This window comes from Urocampus carinirostris, chromosome 2 (genome assembly GCF_059441175.1).
Source record: "Urocampus carinirostris isolate Australia breed hairy pipefish chromosome 2, RoL_Ucar_1.0, whole genome shotgun sequence".
Taxonomy (NCBI): Eukaryota; Metazoa; Chordata; class Actinopteri; order Syngnathiformes; family Syngnathidae; genus Urocampus; species Urocampus carinirostris.
In genome coordinates, this window is record NC_142350.1 from 62,139,685 (window position 1) to 62,160,288 (window position 20,604).

General features: G+C 41.7%; 1 protein-coding gene across 1 annotated transcript in view; it reads right to left on the minus strand.

Annotated features, from left to right (window-relative positions):
* The window catches only part of efna3b (ephrin-A3b), a 194,234-nt gene extending 176,274 nt beyond the window's left edge, over positions 1-17,960 (minus strand). Inside the window, exons 1-2 of the mRNA XM_088327433.1 lie at positions 17,499-17,960; positions 15,201-15,422 (exon numbers count right to left, since the gene is read on the minus strand). Coding sequence (XP_088183559.1) covers positions 15,201-15,310 — 110 coding nt within the window. The 5' untranslated portion in view covers positions 15,311-15,422; positions 17,499-17,960. The remainder of the gene's footprint in view (positions 1-15,200; positions 15,423-17,498) is intronic.
* Positions 17,961-20,604: the final 2,644 nt, after the last annotated feature.

Below are 20,604 nucleotides of genomic sequence, written 5' to 3' on the forward strand. Positions count from 1 at the left end.
AACCAGTTCAGGGTGTCCCCTGCCCACTGCCCGATGATTGCTGGGATGGGCTCCAGCACCCCCGCGACCCTACTGAGGATAAGCGGTGCAGCTCATGAGATGAGATATATATATATATGGATTTTTCTTTTTAGTTTATCTCTCTCACAGTGGACATGCACCTGCGATGAAAATTTCAGACCCCTCCATGATTTCAAGTGGGAGAAATAGCTGTCATAATTACTGATTCGGGGCACATGCGGCTGCCTGGTTGGTGCCAAAAGCCCTGAGCACTGATTGGTTCCCTGACTCCTTTTAAAACCCCGGCTTCCAAGAGGAAGCTGTCAGTCCGTCCTGTGAACCTACTCTTTTGCTAGGCAAGCTCCGTACCTTGCGACAATCTCCTGCCCTGTTTTCTCCTGCCTGTTACCTGTTGCCGACCTGTTTATGGACCCGTTTCTGCCCTGCTCTTCCGTTCCGGCCATCGACCTGTTTTGCCCTGTTTCCTGCTTGATACTTGTTGCCGACCTTTTTTTCTGAACTCGTTACCGCCCTTGCTCCCCCGTCCCGGCTATCGATCAGCTTTCCCGCCGCCCACGACTATCCTCGCTCGACACGGAAGTGCCACTTTCGGATTCCTGCCACCAGCTACCCGTGTCTGACGATCATCGGATCGTGGAAGCAAGCACTGCTCTCTTTCTCAATAAAACTGAGTAAAAACAGACGCTATTGGGTCCTGTCTCCGTCTCTGGCTTGTGACAATAGCAAAATAGCAGGGTGTTGAAATATTTATTTTCTATTTATTTATTTATTGATTTATTGATTCATTCTGTTTTGTGCAATAGTATATTTTTATCTACAGTTGAATTTGGCAAGAATATAGAGACACAAATCCAAAATATAGATATGTTTTCACAGTTTTGTGCATTTGTTTAGGGTGGTGATGGCCCTGGGGGTAGAAACTCTGAGCCTGTTTGTCCTAGTTTTGAGGGACCTCTAGCGCCTACCAGAGGGCAACAGGTCAAAGAGATAGTGGCGGGGAATGACTGGGAATTGTCACTATTGATTATAAATATTTTGCGTTAAGTGTGGTTACAAAGCAATTGGTCCTTACCAGGGTTGGGTAGGGTTTTTTTAACTTGATTACTTTAAATTACTTTTGGATTACTCCAATACCAAATATGCTAATAAAAGACAAAAGAAACTAAATATGATTAAAATGATCGTAACGGGAGACCAACAGGAGCAAAAAACAGGACAGGTGAAAAAGGGCTTGCCATGTAAAAACAGGGATTCACAGACGGACCGACAAAAGGGGCCTGACAGGACCGAGTTTAAATACTGACAGGGAGCCAATCCGTCAACAAGCTGCAGCTGGCCCCGCACGGGCGGGGCCAATTGGGCGCCATGGCAACCGTGACATAGACTTAACGAACATAAAATTCTAACTCCCCTTTGTTCTGCAAACTTTAGAAGTCCATACACTAATGACTCTTCCCCTCGTTTCTTCATTTCACATTCAAACACGTGGTAAGCTTTCTCTCCTGGCTTTGATCGCTTTGATGCAAAACTAACATCAAATGCGAGAGAAACAAAATGAAAATAAATCCAAACAGCTTGCCAAAATCATTTTTGCCCTTCCATGTATTCCGTTACTCCCCAAGCCTGCACAAAATTTAGTCATTTTATTCATATTTAGGGCAGCACGGCGGCGCGGTGGTTAGCGCTTGTGCAGCACAGTTCATGTCATGGGAACCTGTCGTGGGTTCAAATCCAGCTCCAGACATCCTGTGCGGAGTTTGTATGTTCTCCCCGTGCTTGCGTGGGTTTCCTCCGGGCACTCCGGTTTCCTCCCACGTTCTAAAAACATGCATTTCAGGTGAACTGGCCGGTCCAAATTGTCCCAAGGTGTGAATGAGCGAATGAGTTGTCTGTCCCTGTGTGCCCTGCGATTGGCTGGCAACCAGTTCAGGGTGTCCCCTGCCCACTGCCCGGAGATGGCTGGGATGGGCTCCAGGCCCCCCGCGACCCTAATGAGGATAAGCGGTACGGATGATGAGATGAGATGAGATTCATATTTAGTTTCTTTTGTCTTTTATTGGCATATTTGGTATTGGAGTAATTGAAAGTAATCAAGTTAAAGTAACCCTACCCAACCCTGGTCCTTACGCGAGGTGGAAATCCAATCTCCGTGACACGACTTCAGGAAACAAGGGATTTGTTCGTAACATTTCTAAATTAAGAGATATCGCCACACAGCCAGCATGCAAATTTAAAAGCTGCAACATTATTAACTGTCGCGCACACACCACTACCCGTCGCGCACGCACAAGCACAGCGGTGGCTAATTGCCAGGTGGCGGAAGATAATGTGCGATTTAATGGACTGATGGATTTGTTTTTGTTTCCGCCAGCGGACAGGAACATCTGCAAAAACCCAACGCTAACTTACACACATATGCCGGCACGCGTGGAACGCGCCTTGGGACAAGATGTGGCGAGTGACTGATAGGCTTTGGCGCCAAAGCAGGAAATGAAGCATATTGCCGGACGCGAATACGCGTAGTATCTATTTACGAAGCCGCTAATCCTCGGTAACAGTCCGTCTCTCGAGGCTGATGAGAAAGCTCACGGGGGGTCGGATGCGAATGAGGAGCCTGCGGGTCTTACGGTGTGTTTACCGTGCCGGCTGACAGTTACACCGCAGCTTATTATTGGCCTCGGAAACCTCCACGCTGCACCGCCGAGTGAGAGAAACTCCGGAGAGTCCAAAACGCCGGCGGCAAAACGCAAGCACGCCGACAACCTTTGCAACAAGTGGGTGAACGCACAGTGTTCCTGAAAAACGTAAGTAGGTCCAGTTTTGTCAAGAACCAGGACAGGAAACAGGAAGCAGAACCCACTCGCGTAACGGATGGTTGGTCGCGGAAGTAGATTGATCGGAACGAGGAAGTGGTCGAAATTAAACGGATCGGGGCGAGAACAAAACAGGAGCAAAACACAGAAAAAAACGGAGATTCACAGGGTTTGGCAAAACATGCATGCATTGCATGACACAATACGGTGATTTGAAATGGTAATATGATACACACTGTCCCTTTAAATCCAAGGATCATTGTTTATTGCTTTTTCATCAATATTAGTTCGCTTTGTTGCTAAGATTGTTGCGGAATCGTATTTACAGCACTTGAAAAGCCAAATTAAGAAAAATTGTTGTGTGCGAGTCAGACATTGGGTTCAAATAAAAACGATATATTTCACGGGAGCAGATTATTCGAATAAAATATTTTCAAAATCTAACTTACTTAAGTATTTTTTGACATCCCGAAAAAATGTTCGTATCTATTGAAGGATTTTATACATTTTACTATAAAGGATTTTATACGATTAAATACAAGTTACAATTATCGAATGCAATGAAGATTTTCACTAAGTGTGCTTCAGGTCACGCTGTTCCAAACGCGGAATGTTTTGGCTGGGGAATTTTGATAACAGCACTCTGAGGAAGGACAGCAGGCATTGTTTTGATAAACGCTCTGCTGTTTTGAGTTTCTCCAGACATCGAGGCGAGGGGGTGGACCCCACGTGGGGGCTTTCCTGGCAAGCCCATGGAAGGAGCCAGCACACTGGCTTGCTGAAAATGTGGGCCGAGAGAGGAGAAACGGAAGATCGAGAGAGGAGGCTTGACAGAGACTCAAGCGACACTAATTTGGCTAATTCGGCCATATATTTGAAATGAAATGAAATGATCTGCATTTATATAACGCTTTTTAAGTCAATGACTTCCCAAAGCGCTTTGTGCTTCACATTTCCCAATAGCGGGCTTGTATTGCAGCCATGTAAGACGCTAACCTGCTTATTGGGGGCATTAGGGGTTCAGTGTCTTACCCAAGGACACTTCGACACGTAACTCGGACAAGCCGGGATTCGAACTGGGATCCCCTTGATCCCAAGACGAGCGCTCTACCTCCTGAGCTACTGCCGCCCCCAAATTTGATGGAGTTCACTTAGTTAAATTGAATAAAATGATGACTCACAACACGTGGTAAGCTTTCTCTCCCGGCTTTGATCTCTTTGATCTCCGGCAAAACCAACATAAAATGCGACAGAAACAAAATGAAAATAAGTCCAAACAGCTTGCCAACATCATTTTTGCCGTTCCGTGTATTCCGTTACTCCCCTAGCCTGCACAAAATTTAGTAATTTTATTCATATTTAGTTTCTTTTGTCTTTTATTAGCATATTTGGTATTGGAGTAATCCAAAAGTAATTGAAAGTAATCCAGTTAAAGTAACCCTACCCAACCCTGTTCCTAACACTACCAGGTCATAAGTAGGGTAGCGTCTGTACTCGTTACCGAGAAGACTACCCGCGTTCCAGGAAGTTGTACTCCTACGAAGAAGATTCCACAGGGTAACGTCGGGATTGCTTTACTGTACTCTGACTATGCAAAGCAGGCGGCGAAGATCAGGGTTGAAGCGGATCCTCTGAGACGCAGTGTTCTTTAATTAAGCACAGTGTCTTTTTCCGAGAGACACGCAGCGCAAGAGGCTACACCGCCGGGAGGAAGATTGGCAGAGTGCGCAGGAATCGGGAGGGTCAGGTTACAGATTAAGCGTCTCTCTGATAGCCTTTGTCTGAAAGCCAAGCGATACAGCCGGTAGAGAAAGACACCTAATTACATGGAACTTTCAATAAGACATATTCTCGTCTTTGACTGGAAAACCTGTGTGTAAAACTATTCCTGCAGGAACAAAAAAAGGAACGTTGAAAAGATATTCGAGGCCATTTTCCTTCTGAGATCCGATAAAATATGCAGCGACTTTCTCCAGCTCTTCGGTACTATTGTTTACCGATAATGAAAGCAATTACCCGGTAATGATTGTTCATATAGAGGCCAAAAGAAGTTAAGATGCTTTACTACTGAGAATACTAGATAACTCTCATGCTGGTGACACGTGATTAAAGAAACATTAAAAGGTACAGTACGTGTATACTCAAAGGATTTCTCCACAGACAGACACATCATCTGAATAATGAGTGTTCCGAAATTGTCAACTATCGACTGCTGTGAGGATTTGTATACATCCATTAGAAAGTGACCGCTTTATGTAGCTGGAGATATCAGTCAATCTATCTATCTATCTAGACATCTATCCATCTAGACATCTATCTATCCAGACATCTAGACATCTATCCATCTATCTAGACATCTATCTATCTAGAAATCTATCTATCTATCTATCTATCTATCTATCTATCTATCTATCTATCTATCTATCTATCTATCTATCTATCTATCTATCTATCTATCTATCTAGACATCTATCTATCTAGAAATCTATCTATCTATCTAGACATCTATCTATCTATCTAGACATCTATCTATCTAGAAATATATTTATCTATCCATCCATCTATCTATCTAGACATCTATCCATCCATCTATCTATCTATCTATCTATCTATCTATCTATCTATCTATCTATCTATCTATCTATCTATCTAGACATCTAGACATCTATCTATCTAGACATCTATCTATCTAGACATCTAGACATCTATCTATCTAGACATCTAGACATCTATCTATCTATCTATCTAGACATCTATCTATCTATCTATCTAGACATCTAGACATCTATCTATCTAGACATCTAGACATCTATCTATCTATCTAGACATCTATCTATCTAGACATCTATCTATCTATCTATCTATCTATCTATCTATCTATCTATCTATCTATCTATCTATCTATCTATCTATCTATCTATCTATCTATCTATCTATCTATCTATCTATCTATCTATCTATCTATCTATCTAGACATCTATCTAGACATCTATCTAGACATCTATTTATCTAGACATCTATTTATCTAGACATCTATCTATCTATCTATCTAGACATCTAGACATCTATCTATCTATCTATCTAGACATCTAGACATCTATCTATCTAGACATCTATCTATCTAGACATCTATCTATCTATCTATCTATCTATCTATCTATCTATCTATCTATCTATCTATCTATCTATCTATCTATCTATCTATCTAGACATCTATCTAGACATCTATCTAGACATCTATCTAGACATCTATTTATCTAGACATCTATTTATCTAGACATCTATCTATCTATATATCTATCTATCGATCTATCTATCTATCTAGAAAGAAAGAAGTGAGTTGGAGAAATAATAACCAAGAATTTGAAACAAAGATGGCCCATACAATTCCGGTTTGTAAACAATTGCATTTACCTACAGAAAACCTGAGTGTGTAATGTTGCATTGCTTCATTGCTTGGGATTGGAGATTCACACAAATGAATGATCACAAATCTCCACTAAAACAGACACGGAGAAGGAAGGAGAGCGTAAGGACAAAGGGAATTAAGGAACAGAAGAAGAAAGGAAGGAAGAAAGGCAGAAAGGAAAGAAGACAGAAGAGGAGGAAAAGAGAATAGGTGAAGAAAGGAAAGGGAGGAAAGAAAGGAAGGAGAGGAATGGAAGAAAGTAAAGAGAAGGAAAAGGAAGGATTGTAATGGAAGAAAGTAAAGGAGAAAGGAAGGAAGCAATCAAGGAAGAAAGGTAGAATTGAAAGAAGGATGAAAAGATGGTAGAAGAGGAAGAAAAGAGAAGAAGTGAAGTAAGGAAAGGGAGAAAAGAAAGGATTGAGAGGAATGGAAGACAGTAAAGGGGGGAAGGAAGGATTGGAATTCAAAGAGGTAAAGGGAAAAGGGAGGAAGCAAAGAGTAATGGAAGGAAGCAATCAAGGAAGAAAGGAAGGAAGGCAGAAAGGAAAGAAGGAAGTAAGAAAAGTAGGAAAAACAATGGGTAGAAGAGGAAGAAAATAGAAGAGGTGAAGAAAGTAAAGGGAGGAAAGAAAGGAGGAAGAGGAATGGAAGAAAGTAAAGGTAGGGAAAAGGAAGTATTGGAATTAAATGAAGTAAAGGGGGAAAGGGAGGAAGCCAAGAGGAATGGAAGGAAGCAATCAAGGAAAAGGGAAGGAAGGCAGAAAAAAGAAGGAAGACATGGAAAAGGAAGGAAGGCAGGAGGGAATAAAAAAGGAAGAAAGTGAAGTAGAAGTTGACAAAGTTCAAAAAGAAGAACACTACTAATCGCTAGCTTATCATGCATCCTTGCCCGAGTGATTCCGAATCTATTCTAATCCGTACACCAATTTGAAACGGATGATGGAGATCATTAAAATTTGCACTTCAATGTTTTTAAAACGTTTTAGTTGAATATATCCATAAAGTTTGTGAGTTTGAATAATATTCCATTCAAATAGAAAAAAAAATCCATCACAATTACAAGACAAAAGAGCTCTCTCAGCACTCAGTGTCGTAAAAATGAAGTACTTGTGGATGGACTGAAAAATGTGGCATCGGTGCTTTGCCTATAAAACATATACTGTCATTTATTTTTACAAAAATGAAGCTTCCGAAAGTGATTGTTTATTATTCTGCTCTGCACTCTGCATCTGTGAATCCTGAATTACAGTTCGGCTTAATGTAACTCGGCTACGGAAGCGGTAGATAGGTACCGTATTTTCCGCACTATAGGGCGCACCGGGTTATAGGGCGCACCCCCAAAAAATAGTTTTTGGTCCTATATCTTCCATACATAAGGCGCACCGGATTATAAGGCGCTACAATGGGAACGTGGACAAAACAGTCAGATGATTCAGTCCAACTGATTACCCCCTTAACATTCCCAAAGCTTGCAAAGAAGCAAATACGTGTCGTAGACACGTGCGGATGCGGTGTCCGTACGATGTCACCTAAATGCGTCATTTCAAATATCATTCGGAAGGTTAAAGTCTTGGAATTCAAGAAATGCCAACCATTCCTTAGTTTCTATTTTCTTTTTCACTCGCAACTTTACTGTGCATATGACAATAAACACTTGGAATTGAGTTTAATTTAAAGAAAGACCCATCACACAAACATCGATATCACTCTGAAACAAGATACTGGGAAAATATATAGCCGGAGTAGCTCACCGAAGTCGTTGTGTTCAATAATAATGGGACACTTGGAATTGAGTTGAATTCACTCAACACATCACAGCAACATCAAGATCGTTCTAAAACATGATACCGGGAAAATATAAAACCGCATAGCTCACCTCAGTTCTCACGTTCAATAATGATACGCAATCATGGTCTTCTTACAACCGTGAGTGAAGTAAATCCAGTAGAGTAAATTATTTACAAATACAGACTAATGAAACATGTTTCTTTATGGCGTACCTTAGCAAGCTTGCTATTCAGTCATCTTTTTCGGCCAATTGCAGGGTTTGTTTTGGCCCTCTAGCGTATCCGAGGCTCCGAATAACTTCAGCCAATAGCGATCGATGTAACGGATGATTGACACATCTTTTTCGGCCAATTGCAGGGTTTGTTTTGTTCCTTAAGCGTATTCGAGGCTCCGAATAACTTCAGCCAATAGCGATCGATGTAACGGATGATTGACACATCTTTTTCGGCTGATTGCAGGGTTTGTTTTGGCCCTCTAGCCAATCCGAGGCTCCGAATATCTTTAGCCAATAGCGATCGATTCAAATAATGATTGACACATTGGTTAGCCAATGAAACGCCGGTATATAAATCCCAGCATACACCGCGGACTACTCCACGTTCGGGGGAAAATCGAGTCGGCGGCTGTTGCGTAAGTTGCGAGACCTTGCGAATTTAATATTGAGCCATATATAAGGCGCACTGTATTATAAGGCGCATGGTCAGCTTTTGAAAAAAAATAAAGACTTTTAGGTGCGCCTTATAGTGCGGAAAATACGGTACATCATAAAATTCGGTACAGCAACTAATGACGAAAAGCCTGCAGGTTAATCGTGTAGCTACAGAGACCCAGCCTTACATTTTCACATTACGTTTTCACATTACGTACTGGACTAAAATGAGTTTTTTCAGCCCCTCTTTACGGCATTTCCCCCACTTTACGACATCAACAACTTTGTGTGCCCAAAAACTTCAAATAAACTCAAAGTTTGCAGTGTTTTGTGTATATGTAAGGCTACATCTCTAAGATGCCTGTCTGCTCCTAGTCAACATCAAATAAAATGCTGTTCTACAATTGGATTTGCATCTCGGCATTATGAAAATGCTATGACGTTATTGGCTGATCTACTTCCCACGATGACTTCCTCTCCATTCAGTTTAGTATCTCGTGTGCGCCATGAAGACATGAAGTAAGGGATTCAATGCTGTATTTTTTGCACTGTATTCCCTCTGAGTCCCACGGCTAGCAGTGTGTCTTAATAAGCAAGGAAGGAAGGAAAGAAGGAAAGAAAGAAAGAAAGAGAAAAGGAAGAAAAAAAGAAAGAAAAAGAAGGGAAGATGAGAAGGAAGTAAATGATAAAGGAGGCAAGAAAGAAAGGATGAATAAAATGAAGGAAGGAAGGAAGGAAGGAAGAGAACAGAGAAGGAAGGAAGTACTACAGGAAGGAAGGAAGGAAGGGAGGGAAACAGAAAAGGACAAAAGGAAGGAAGTAATCAAGGAGGCAAGAAAAAAAGAACTAATAAAAAGATGAAAGGAAGGAAGGAAGGAAGGAAGGAAGGAAGGAAGGAAGGAAGGAAGGAAGGAAGGAAGGAAGGAAGGAAGAAAGGAATGAAGGAAGTTTGGAAGGAAGGAAGGAAGAAAGGAAGGTAGGAAGGAAGGAAGGGAGGAAGGAAGCAAGGAAGGAAGCAAGGAAGGAAGGAAGGAAGGGAAACAGAGAAGAAAGGAAGGAAGTATCAAGAAGGCAAGAAAAAAAGAATGAATAAAAAGATGGAAGGAAGGAAGGAAGGAAGGAAGGAAGGAAGGAAGGAAGGAAGGAAGGAAGGAAGGAAGGAAGGAAGGAAGGACGGAGGGAAGGAAGGAAGGAAGGAAGGAAGGAAGGAAGGAAGGAAGGAAGGAAGGAAGGAAGGAAGGAAGGAAGGAAGGAAGGAAGGGACGAAGAAAGGAAGGTAGGAAGGAAGGAAATGAAGCTTGTGATTATGAAGAAATACTAAGAAATACTTCGCGCAGCCATAACTACTCAACAAACAGAACTATTAATAAAAACAAGAAGCCAATTAATGCAAGAAAATCATCTAAGTGCAACACCCTACTCCCAAGTGGAACATAAAATCACTTCCATTTTTTGCTCCTTCCTCTTTGCATCTACCCGCTAACTCCACTGTACCAGTTCGAATCACATCACACCAAAAGGTATATAAAATGTCATTTTTCCTTGACACATTATTTAATGCCATACACATATTTGGAGCATAAGTACTTACATTATACTATTCTGTTAATCTAATGTTTTGATCTTGAGAACTGGCATTAGCCTTAGCTAGCATTTCCATAGGTTTCTGTCCTCCACTATGTGGCAATTTCACTTTATCTCACCTTGGAATTGATTCATGTCATATCCATCTATGTAATCAATCAAATTGTCATCAAGATCATTGCTAAAATTGTATGCAGGAGACTAAGTCTCCTCAAGTCTTGTTCTTGCACATGTCGACTGCACTACGTTTAATGCTCAAATTGCACAATGTCTGACCATTTCCTTTTTTTGCACTATGATGTCTATGCTTGCACCAATGTATATGCGGACTATTTTTGCACCATGATGACTTTGCACCAAATGCAATATTGCACAACCGTTACGATACAACGTTATCACGACAACCCTGTATGTAACATCCCACATGCTGACATTGTTGTGTAAATACCATGTAAATTATAACTATAGCCTTATTCCCCTTGTTTTATAACATTATCTTCTCTGTTCCTTTATCTTCTTGCTCATACCCTCACTATGTGTAAAACTGGAGTGTCATGCCCAATTTCGTTGTCACAATATGTTAGCCCATTTGTAACAATGACAATAAAGGTATATTCTATTCTATTCTATTCTAAAGGTTTTGGTACTTGGAGGTGCTGCTGTTTCGCTTAGCACGAAGGCTCGAATGAGCTCATGTTTTAATGTCCGTGACTAACTAACAATAACGAAGAAACCAAATATTTCCGTTTTTATGGAATGGAGCAAACAATTTGCTCGCCGATGATTAAAATCCACATTAATTCCCCCCCATGCCGAAATTCCTCCCGTAAAACCGGAAAATCGGACTGATAAGACGGAAAAATAAACGCTTGATTCTTTCCCAGCTGAGTTTTCATATTGTTTACATCTTTAATAAGCGCGGCCGTAAAAAAGTGACAGCGGCAGTTCATCTCTTTGTCTTCAAGGGACCGATAAAACCACAGAACAAACCGGAATCGTCAAGAGCAAAAGAAAAGAACGGGGACGGTGCCTCACATGGGCAGATGGAGCAATACCTGTGCCTCTTAAAACCAAATCAGATTTTTTTTACAAGTATTCTGTGACCTTGCTGGGAAAACCGTGCAATGGCGGTGTCAAATTGCACCTTTAGGTGTTCTCTGTAAGAAAATATCCTGCCTGGTGTGAGTGTTACGAAAGAATATGTTGCTGGAATGTTTGTACTTTTTTTTCGGTAAGAAGTACTGCCAAATACAAGCACTTTTCAAGCCTTTTTTTTTTTCAATTTCCAATTCCTCCAGTACCCGGCATCTTGGTCTCTTCACCTGTCGTTTTGGGAGATTCACATCACAATGGCATACAAACTAATGCCAGCTGCAGTTAGAGAGAGAGAGAGAGAGAGAGAGTTAGAGAGAGAGAGAGAGAGAGAGAGAGAGAGAGAGAGAGAGAGAGAGAGAGAGAGAGAGAGAGAGAGAGAGAGAGAGAGAGAGAGAGAAAGGGAGATGGAGAGAGAGAGAGAGGGAGATGGAGAGAGAGAGAGGGAGATAGATAGATAGATAGAGAGACACCTGTCCTTTTGGGAGATTCACATCACAATGGCATACAAACTAATGTCAGCTGCAGTTAGATAGAGGGAGAGAGAGAGAGAGAGAGAGAGAGAGAGAGAGAGAGAGAGAGAGAGAGAGAGAGAGAGAGAGAGAGAGAGAGAGAGAGAGAGAAAGAGAGAGAGAGAGAGAGATAAAGAGAGAGATAAAGAGACAGACAGACAGACAGACAGACAGACAGACAGACAGACAGACAGACAGACAGACAGACAGACAGACAGACAGACAGTCAGACAGACAGACAGACAGACAGACAGACAGACAGACAGACAGACAGACAGACAGACAGACAGACAGACAGACAGACAGACAGACAGTCAGACAGACAGACAGACAGACAGACAGACAGACAGACAGACAGACAGACAGACAGACAGACAGACAGACAGTCAGATAGATAGATAGATAGATAGATAGATAGATAGATAGATAGATAGATCTTTAAAATGTAGTACATAAAAAAAATTATTATAGCTTTTTTATAAAAACTGTCTTGGCGACCTCTAATGGACAAAAGTGGTACTACAACGAAATAGTGAACACTCTAATTTGCATTGATTTAACGTTCTCGGTGACTCATAAGTCACGTGATGCAACGGATCGAAGATCCAATTAGTTAGCAATGCTTTTAATCTTCGATTTTAATTGATTTTGTCGATTCGTTGTTGCAGCACTAATTTATACGTGATCCTTGCACATTTCATAGTGCCCTGTTTAGGTGCATCGTACACCTGTCCTCTTGGGCGCAACCCATAGGGGGCGATGACACTTCATAGGACAATGCAATACAAACTAACGCTAGCTGCAATTATACACGAGGAAAGAAGTGGGATGGCAAAAGCGGGGCCACCAGAGAGCAGTGTTGGTGTCATTTTTAAGCATTTAAAACACAAGTATTCACAAGCACAAATTCAAACACTTTTCAATCCTCGGAAACACATTAGAACTCAAGCATTTTCAAGGATTTCAAGCACTGGCACAAACCCTGTCACTAACTGTCACGGTTGCCATGGCGCCCAATTGGCCCCGCCCGTGTGACGCCAGCTCCGGCTCGTTAACGGCTTTCTGTCTATTTTAAGCTCAGTGCTCTCACTCTTCCTTTGTCAGCCCATCAACGAAGTTCTGCCCTGCAAAACGTGGGTTTCGACTATGTCCTGTTCCTGTTGGTATTTCCTGTCCGGTATTGTTCCCGTTTATTTTGTCCTGTTTAATATCGATTTCCAGTTTCGTTCCCATCTATTTTTGTCATGTTGATTATTCTCTCCAGTTTTCGTTCACGTCTAGTTTCTCCTGTTTATTTTCGATATCTTGTTTCATTATCAATTCTGTCTGTCTGTCCTCTCCTGTATCGACCCCATCTGTCCGATTTCAACTCGGACAATTGGTATCGATCTCGTCGTTCTCTGACTTCCTGTCTTTCCACGCCAGACCGCTGCCTAACGTGCATGACTCCCCATATCCCGTAAAACAAAAGCCTTGTGTGATGACGTCACGCGTTTGGGTCCTGATCCTGTTCTGGTTCTTGACAGTTACGCGCCCAACGCCGGTCACGAGGCTCAGCGAGTGGGAAAAAAGAGAAAGATCTGCAGCTTGAATCAGTTAAATAGCGAAGAAAGGGGGCGAGGGGATTAAGGAGACCACAAAAAGAACAACGGAGAGAGCGTAGACATGAAGAGGGTCTCGGGGATGAGGAGGAGGGATTGAACAACACAACGGGGTCAGAAACAAGAAGCCCTCCTAATTGAACCAGATAGCGATGACTACCAGAGACTCTCGCTAGTCTTTCTAAGCCCGCATGACTGAAGCTGAAGGAAAGAATATGGAAAGGGAAAGAACTGGTTTTGGGAAAGGGAAATGGTCCAAAACACGGACATTAAAAGTCTTTTTAAAAAAAAGAAAAGAAAAAATGGACTCCGGCGAAAACTAGAAATGAATTTTAGTGGTGAACTGCTGAATTTAGCACAAGTGGTTGAAAAGAGGCATCACAAATGACATTGAACACGTTGGAGAAGTGGACTTTATGTGTGTGCCTCGCTGTTCCAAGGTTCAAGGTTCATATACCACTTTATCAACTATTTTCCTCACTCTCTGTCTCTTTCTCTCTTGCTCTCCTTCTCTCTCTTTACCTCTTTCTCTCTCTCCCATTCTATTTACCAGTCTTTATCAGTCACTTTCTCTCTCTCTGTCCGTGTCTTTATCAAACTAACTATTTTCCTCACTCTCTTTCTCTGTCTCTCTCTCTCTTTCTCTCTCTCTCTCTCTCTCTCCTTCTCTCTCTTTACTTCTCTCTCTCTCTTTCTCGCATTCTATTGACCAGTCTATATCACTCACTTTTTCTCTCTCTCTCTCTCTGTCTGTGTCTTTATCAGACCAACTATTTTCCTCACTCTCTTTCTCTGTCTCTTTCCCTCCCTCTCTCTCTCCTTCTCTCGCTCTCTCTCTTTCTCTATCTATACTCTTTTCTCTCTATCTTAATGTCTCTCTCTCGCTCTGTCTTTCTCTTTATCTCTGTTTCTCCTCCTCCCTTTTTTCCTCTCTTCGCTCTCTTTACCTCTCTCTCTTTCATTCTCTCTGGCAGATTTTACCTCTCCCTCCCTCCCTCTCTCTCTCTCTCTCTCTCTCTCTCTCTCTTCATTTTCTCTTTGTATTTCTCTCTATCTGTTTTTCCTCTCTTTTTCTCTCTTGCTCTGTCTTACGCTCTCTCTGTCTTTATCTTTCACTCTTTCTCTATCTTTCTGTCTTTCTCCCTCTCCTTTTTTTGTCTCTTTTTTCTCTCCCCTCTCTCTATACCCCCCTCTCTCTCTCTCTCTCTCTCCCATTCTATTTACTAGTCTTTATCACTTACTTTCTCTCTCTGTGTCTGTGTCTTTATCTAACTATATATTTTCCTCACGCTCTTTCTCTCTCTCTCTCTCTCTCTCTCTCTCTCTCTCTCTCTTTCTCTATCTGTATTTATCGCTCACTCTTTTCTCTATATCTTCCTGTCTCTTGCTCTGTCTTTCTCTTTATCTTTCTGTTTCTCTTCCTCCCTTTTTTTTCTCTCTTCACTCTCTTTACCTTTTTCTCTTTCGTTCTCTCTGGCAGTCTTAATATCTCTCTCCCTCTCTCTTTCTTTCTCTCTCTCTCGCAAATAAAACCGCTATGCACAGACACACACAAATCCTCCGTGCCGATGCACAGGACGAATAACAATAAATCCAAAGTATCCCAGCGGGATATCATAAAGCAGACAGTACCAAAGAAAGCCAGCACATATCTTCTTTACAACAGCATAACAATGAATGACACTCGCTCTCACACATTCACGCACACGAAATCAGGCAAAATGATCTTACTGGATGTTGGAACTGTTCCAGTATACGGAATGCCTGCTGACGGACCCCTGGAGCGGGCTGGCCCAGGTGAGAGTAGTTAGCACCCAGAGAGATAACGGTACCAGAGCCATGCTCTCGGTTCCCCCTCAGCGTCTTGGGCCACTCTCGCTTTTCCTTTTTGCTTTTTTGCGCTCGGTGCCTTCAGCCCACCAAAGATCGCCACTCAAACATCCCAGCTAATGTCTGTTAAACAGAAAACAGAGGAAAATATGATTTGTATTGCAATTTATTTTTGTTCCGCATTCTGATTGGATAAATAGTCACCCCGCCCCTTTTCTGCCTGTGCGTCAATAGAGTTGCAGTGTAAGCTGCAACAGCTTGATGAATGTACATTACATACATTCAAAATCTTTTTCAATTTCAAGTTTTTACAAAAGCCAACAAATGCTGTGCCCAAAAGGCAGAGAAAGATGCTTTCTATCGCCAACAAATCTGGACTTATCCACATGCTAAAGGAAGCAAAATGAGTTTTCCAAAACAAAATATCATGCAAAATAAAATGGATAGTTTTGAAATCTTTTGAATGAATTTTAAATTACTTTTTAATACGGCCTGCCAAAGAAAAAGCGGCAAAAATGGAATTATAATACGGTATATTGTCACAGTAATAGCATAAGTGCATGATTAAAATTTTTGGGGCCAAATCGAAATTTTTGCCTGAATCAGGTGCCCAATAGAAAGCTACACCCAAGTCGGTCAAACAATCATTATTTTATGTAACCAATCAATAGTGCATTATAATATCACGATTGTTTTTAAAATCTTAACATGATCGTGCAGAAGTTATTTTAAGAAATAAAAATAAAAACTTGATTAAGTACAGCACTTTTGTTGTCCGTCTTAATATCGTCAGAATATCGTTGATACAGTAGTGTGATAGTGTGATTATTTCAAGTTATTTTTGAAATAAAGTTTATAAAGTACAATATTTTAATCATTAAAAATGCTTGAGTTCTTTTAATTGGGTTTGTTCTTTGGTTTTGATCTCTAATAGAGTATTTAAAGTTGCTGTACAAAATTTCGAAATTTTCTCTTCGCTGACGCCATCTTCTGGCTTGTGTCATCATTGGACCCTATCTCAAGCTCCTTACGTTGCGTGTGCAAGTATGTACATTTCTTAGATGCTCTCTAATAAACTCTTTTTAAAAAGTATTTGGAGATTTTGGATTGGCTGTACTTGAAACAGGCCTTTTCTTACTTTTACCATTTTCATTCGACACAAACCCCCCCAACGCCCCTTTTCTCCTTCTTAATGTGTTTCTTGGCCCTAGGTAAGATAAAAGCAGATAGGCGCTGTGGTAGGAAAAAAATATAAGGGCTCTTTAAACTCTTCGGGCATTGTTAACACATACTTAATGGGGGAAATATTTTTTAAACTATTTAAGGACACTGCAAATGACCCATCCCCCTTTAAAGGGACACTCTGTAATATTTTATTGCTAGATATCACTGTATTGTGCAGTGCAACGGTCTTCAAGATTGTGTCCGCGGGCACCAGGTAGCCCCCTAAGAACACCTGAGTAGCCCGCAGACCGGTTATGAAAATAGCTTATTGATTTCTAACTGGCATGACGATTTAGTAGTTGTGTGAGCCTATTTCAACTTTTAATAAGTACAACATAGTAATAACATAGTAACGACATCGTAATTACACAATAAATTGCCCTTTTTGTAGTGCATATGAAACTTTTTAGGACAACTCAAACGTTGCACCGATAAAGATCTATATTTCACGGGGTTTGACTATCGCGGGACCTTTTTGGCATGCAACCCCACGCAGAAAAACGAGGGAATGCTGTAACTGCATGCGGCACGTGTGGTTAGTTCACGAGACTCGTAAAATTGAAAAACAAGAATAAAAAGTATCTTATAAAAAAAAGGGGGGGGGTTAAAATTGACATCTAACTGGCATGACGGTTTAGTGAGCTTATTTTAACTTTTAATAATTACAACATAGTAATAACATAGTAACGACATCGTAATTACACAATAAATTGCCCTTTTTGTAGTGCATATGAAACTTTTTAGGACAACTTAAACGTTGCACCGATAAAGATCTATATTTCACGGGGTTTGACTATTGCGGGACCTTTTTGGCATGCGACCCCACGCAGAAAAACGAGGGAATGCTGTAACTGCATGCGGCACGTGTGGTTAGCTCACGAGACTCGTAAAATTAAAAAAGTATCTTATTAAAAAAAAAGGGGGGGGTGCACGCACACATGCACATACTGAATGCAATGCGCATTTCTTTCTCACCTGGGAACTGCTGCAGCGGTGTCCCGCCAAGGAGCGCAGTTTACCGGGGACGCTCAACCAGGGAGGTCGGTCTACCTCCGTGCATGGAAGATTCCAGCGACGGGAAGAAAAATCAAAAGTGCAAATGTGGAAACGAGACACTAAATAAGTCCAAAAAAAAGCAAGTCCACGTCAAGTTGTTTGGAAGATACGCCTTTTTTCTGGCTTTTCTGTTGAATTTTCCCTCCCTCGTCAATCAAAAGCAGCGAAGCAATTCATCCCAATGTGAAAAATCGTCAAGCATCGCTCCGTGCGGTGAGTCCGCCTCGCCTGCCTCCAGCTTCTCTCTCCTCCGCGCTTCTGCCTCCTTTTTGGCAGCCAGGGCTCGTCCACTCGCGAAGATCCGCCCACTGTCGTCCACGTCACGGGCGCAATCCTCCAACGCGGTGGCGCAAGCACATCGGGAATCGCCTGGCTGCCACTTCCAAGTTCTTGTCAGCCACTCCACCCATCATCTGCCAGATACGTCTGACTGCTGCCAGGGGAAACATCTGGAGACTTTTTTCCCTTTTTTCGCATCAGGACCCCTCCTACTACTATACGCACATGCGCATATACATCCAAGGCTGAAAAATACCTTGACTCACTCACCTACTGTAAATGTACAGTGGAACCTCGGTCCTCGACCATAATCCGTTCCAGAACACTGTTCGAAAACCGATTTGTTCGATCACCGAAATCATTTTCCCCATTAAAAATAATGTAAATCCTTTTAATCCGTTCCAACACCCTGAACGTTTACCATGAATGTTTAACGTAAACTTAAAGCTAACCCAGGCTAATCGTACGTTCGCGTTATCGTAATCTTCCGTACGAAAGATTACGCCAACATGAACGTGTAAAAATAAAAAAATCAGGTCGTTTACAAGTCATTTAGCACCAGGGTCTCCACAACAAGTGGTGAGCGGTTCATTGGAAAGGGGGCTCCGTTCCAACACCGTGAATTTTGGGCTCAGTTCCAACACCCTGAATGTTTACCTCGAATCATAAAGCGAACCCAAGCTAATTGTACGTTCGCGTTATCGTAATCTTCCGTACGAAAGACTACGCTAACATCTCATCTCATTATCTGCACCGCTTATCCTCAGTAGGGTCGCGGGGCTGCTGGAGCCCATCCCAGCAATCATCGGGCAGTGGGCAGGGGACACCTTGAACTGGTTGCCAGCCAATCGCAGGGCACACAGGGACAGACAACTCGCTCGCTCATTCACACCTAGGGACAATTTGGACCGGCCAATCCACCTGAAATGCATGTCTTTGGAAGGTGGGAGGAAACCGGAGTGCCCGGAGGAAACCCACGCAAGCACGGGGAGAACATACAAACTCTGCACAGTAAGTCCGGTAGCTGGATTTGAACCCACAAAGGAGGTTCCGAAGACCTTAGAACTGTGCCGCACACGCGCTAACCACTGCGCCGCTGTGCTGCCCAATTCCACTAACATGAACGTGTAAAAATAAAAAATAAAAAGGATAAAGAAAAGAATTATGACTAGGATTTCTTACCTTTGTGGTGGTCAGCAGAAGGCGCGTGTGGACGGTGGGCAGAGGGATGGAGGAGGAAGGACTGACATGTCTTAAATGCAATAGTTGTACGCGCTACTTTTCTTTTTTCACCTGTAGCAACTTTGCTGATAACAGTTGGTCATGAAAAGAGCGATCTACACCCGTACGCCGCTCAGCATGGCACCCTAGCGTACGCACCCTAGCATTACCGGCGTTCGAACTCCGATTTTTTTGACCGGACAGCGAAGCAAGAATTTCTCAACATTTTTGGTCGGACTCCGATTTGTTCGAACTGAGAGGCGTTCGAAAACCGAGGTTCCACTGTAAATACAGTGGTACCTCCTTATATCAACTCAATTAATTCCACCTCAAATTGCTCGTGTAACGAGGACATTTTCCGAATATGAAATAATTTTAAACCAATTGGTCCGTTCCTGTCCTCCCAAAACCATCCAAGTAAACCCTCTAAAGTTATGATACGCATCTTCCTGTTGACAAAATAATAATACAGTAGTAAAATAAGTAAGATGATATTAACAAAATAAAATGTGAGATTATTATGAGCATTTTTTAATGGAAGCAGTCCGTAATGAAGGTGTGCAAGTGGTGTGGAGGACGGGTTTGGAGGTGTGTTTTAAAACATCTGACGAGTACCAGGTTTGAGACCCGTTGGAAACATCAGTCCTGTGGCCACAGTGTAAAAGAAATATAAAAACAAATCCCAAAGAAAATTCAAAAGCAATGAAGAAAATATAAAATGAAGACAACAACTGCATCTTTCATAAATATTGAACTCATTACGAAGTACACTATGAATATGTTGTTTAAAAAAATGACATGGTGCGTGGACAATCAAAATAAAGTATTGCCATTTAATGGAGATAAATATGATCACTAATGCACCGTGCAATTTTTTTAACAAAGGGTTTTTAGCTTATTTGTTTTTAACCATTTGTGAATAAATTGTTTTACTGTGGTGTTAAAAAAATCTACAAGTAGAGATTTGAATAAACCCAACAAATAAATTGTTCAAAAAATAATGCATTGTGATTTATGGATTTTTCTTTTTAGTTTATCTCTCTCGCAGTGCACATGCACCTATATATATATATATATATATATATATATATATATATATATATATATATATATATATATATACGAATTTGTGTGTTTATATGTAAGTGGTAAATGGTCTGTATTTAGCGCTTTTCAAGTCAATGAAGACCTCCCAAAGCGCTTTACAATGTGCTTCACACTTACCCATTCACACACACACACACACACACACACACACACACACACACACACACACACACACACACACACACACACACACACACACACACACACACACACACACACACACTCACTCACACACTCACTCACACATCGATATCAGTGTCAGCCATGCAAGGCGCCTACCTGCCCATTGGGGGCATTAGGGATTCAGTGTCTTGCCCAAGGACACTTCGACGTATAACACGGAGGAGCTGGGAATCGAACCTGCGACTTTAATTGTTTCTATTGTTTTTGTCACGAAACGGAACGGGACTGTCTTGAA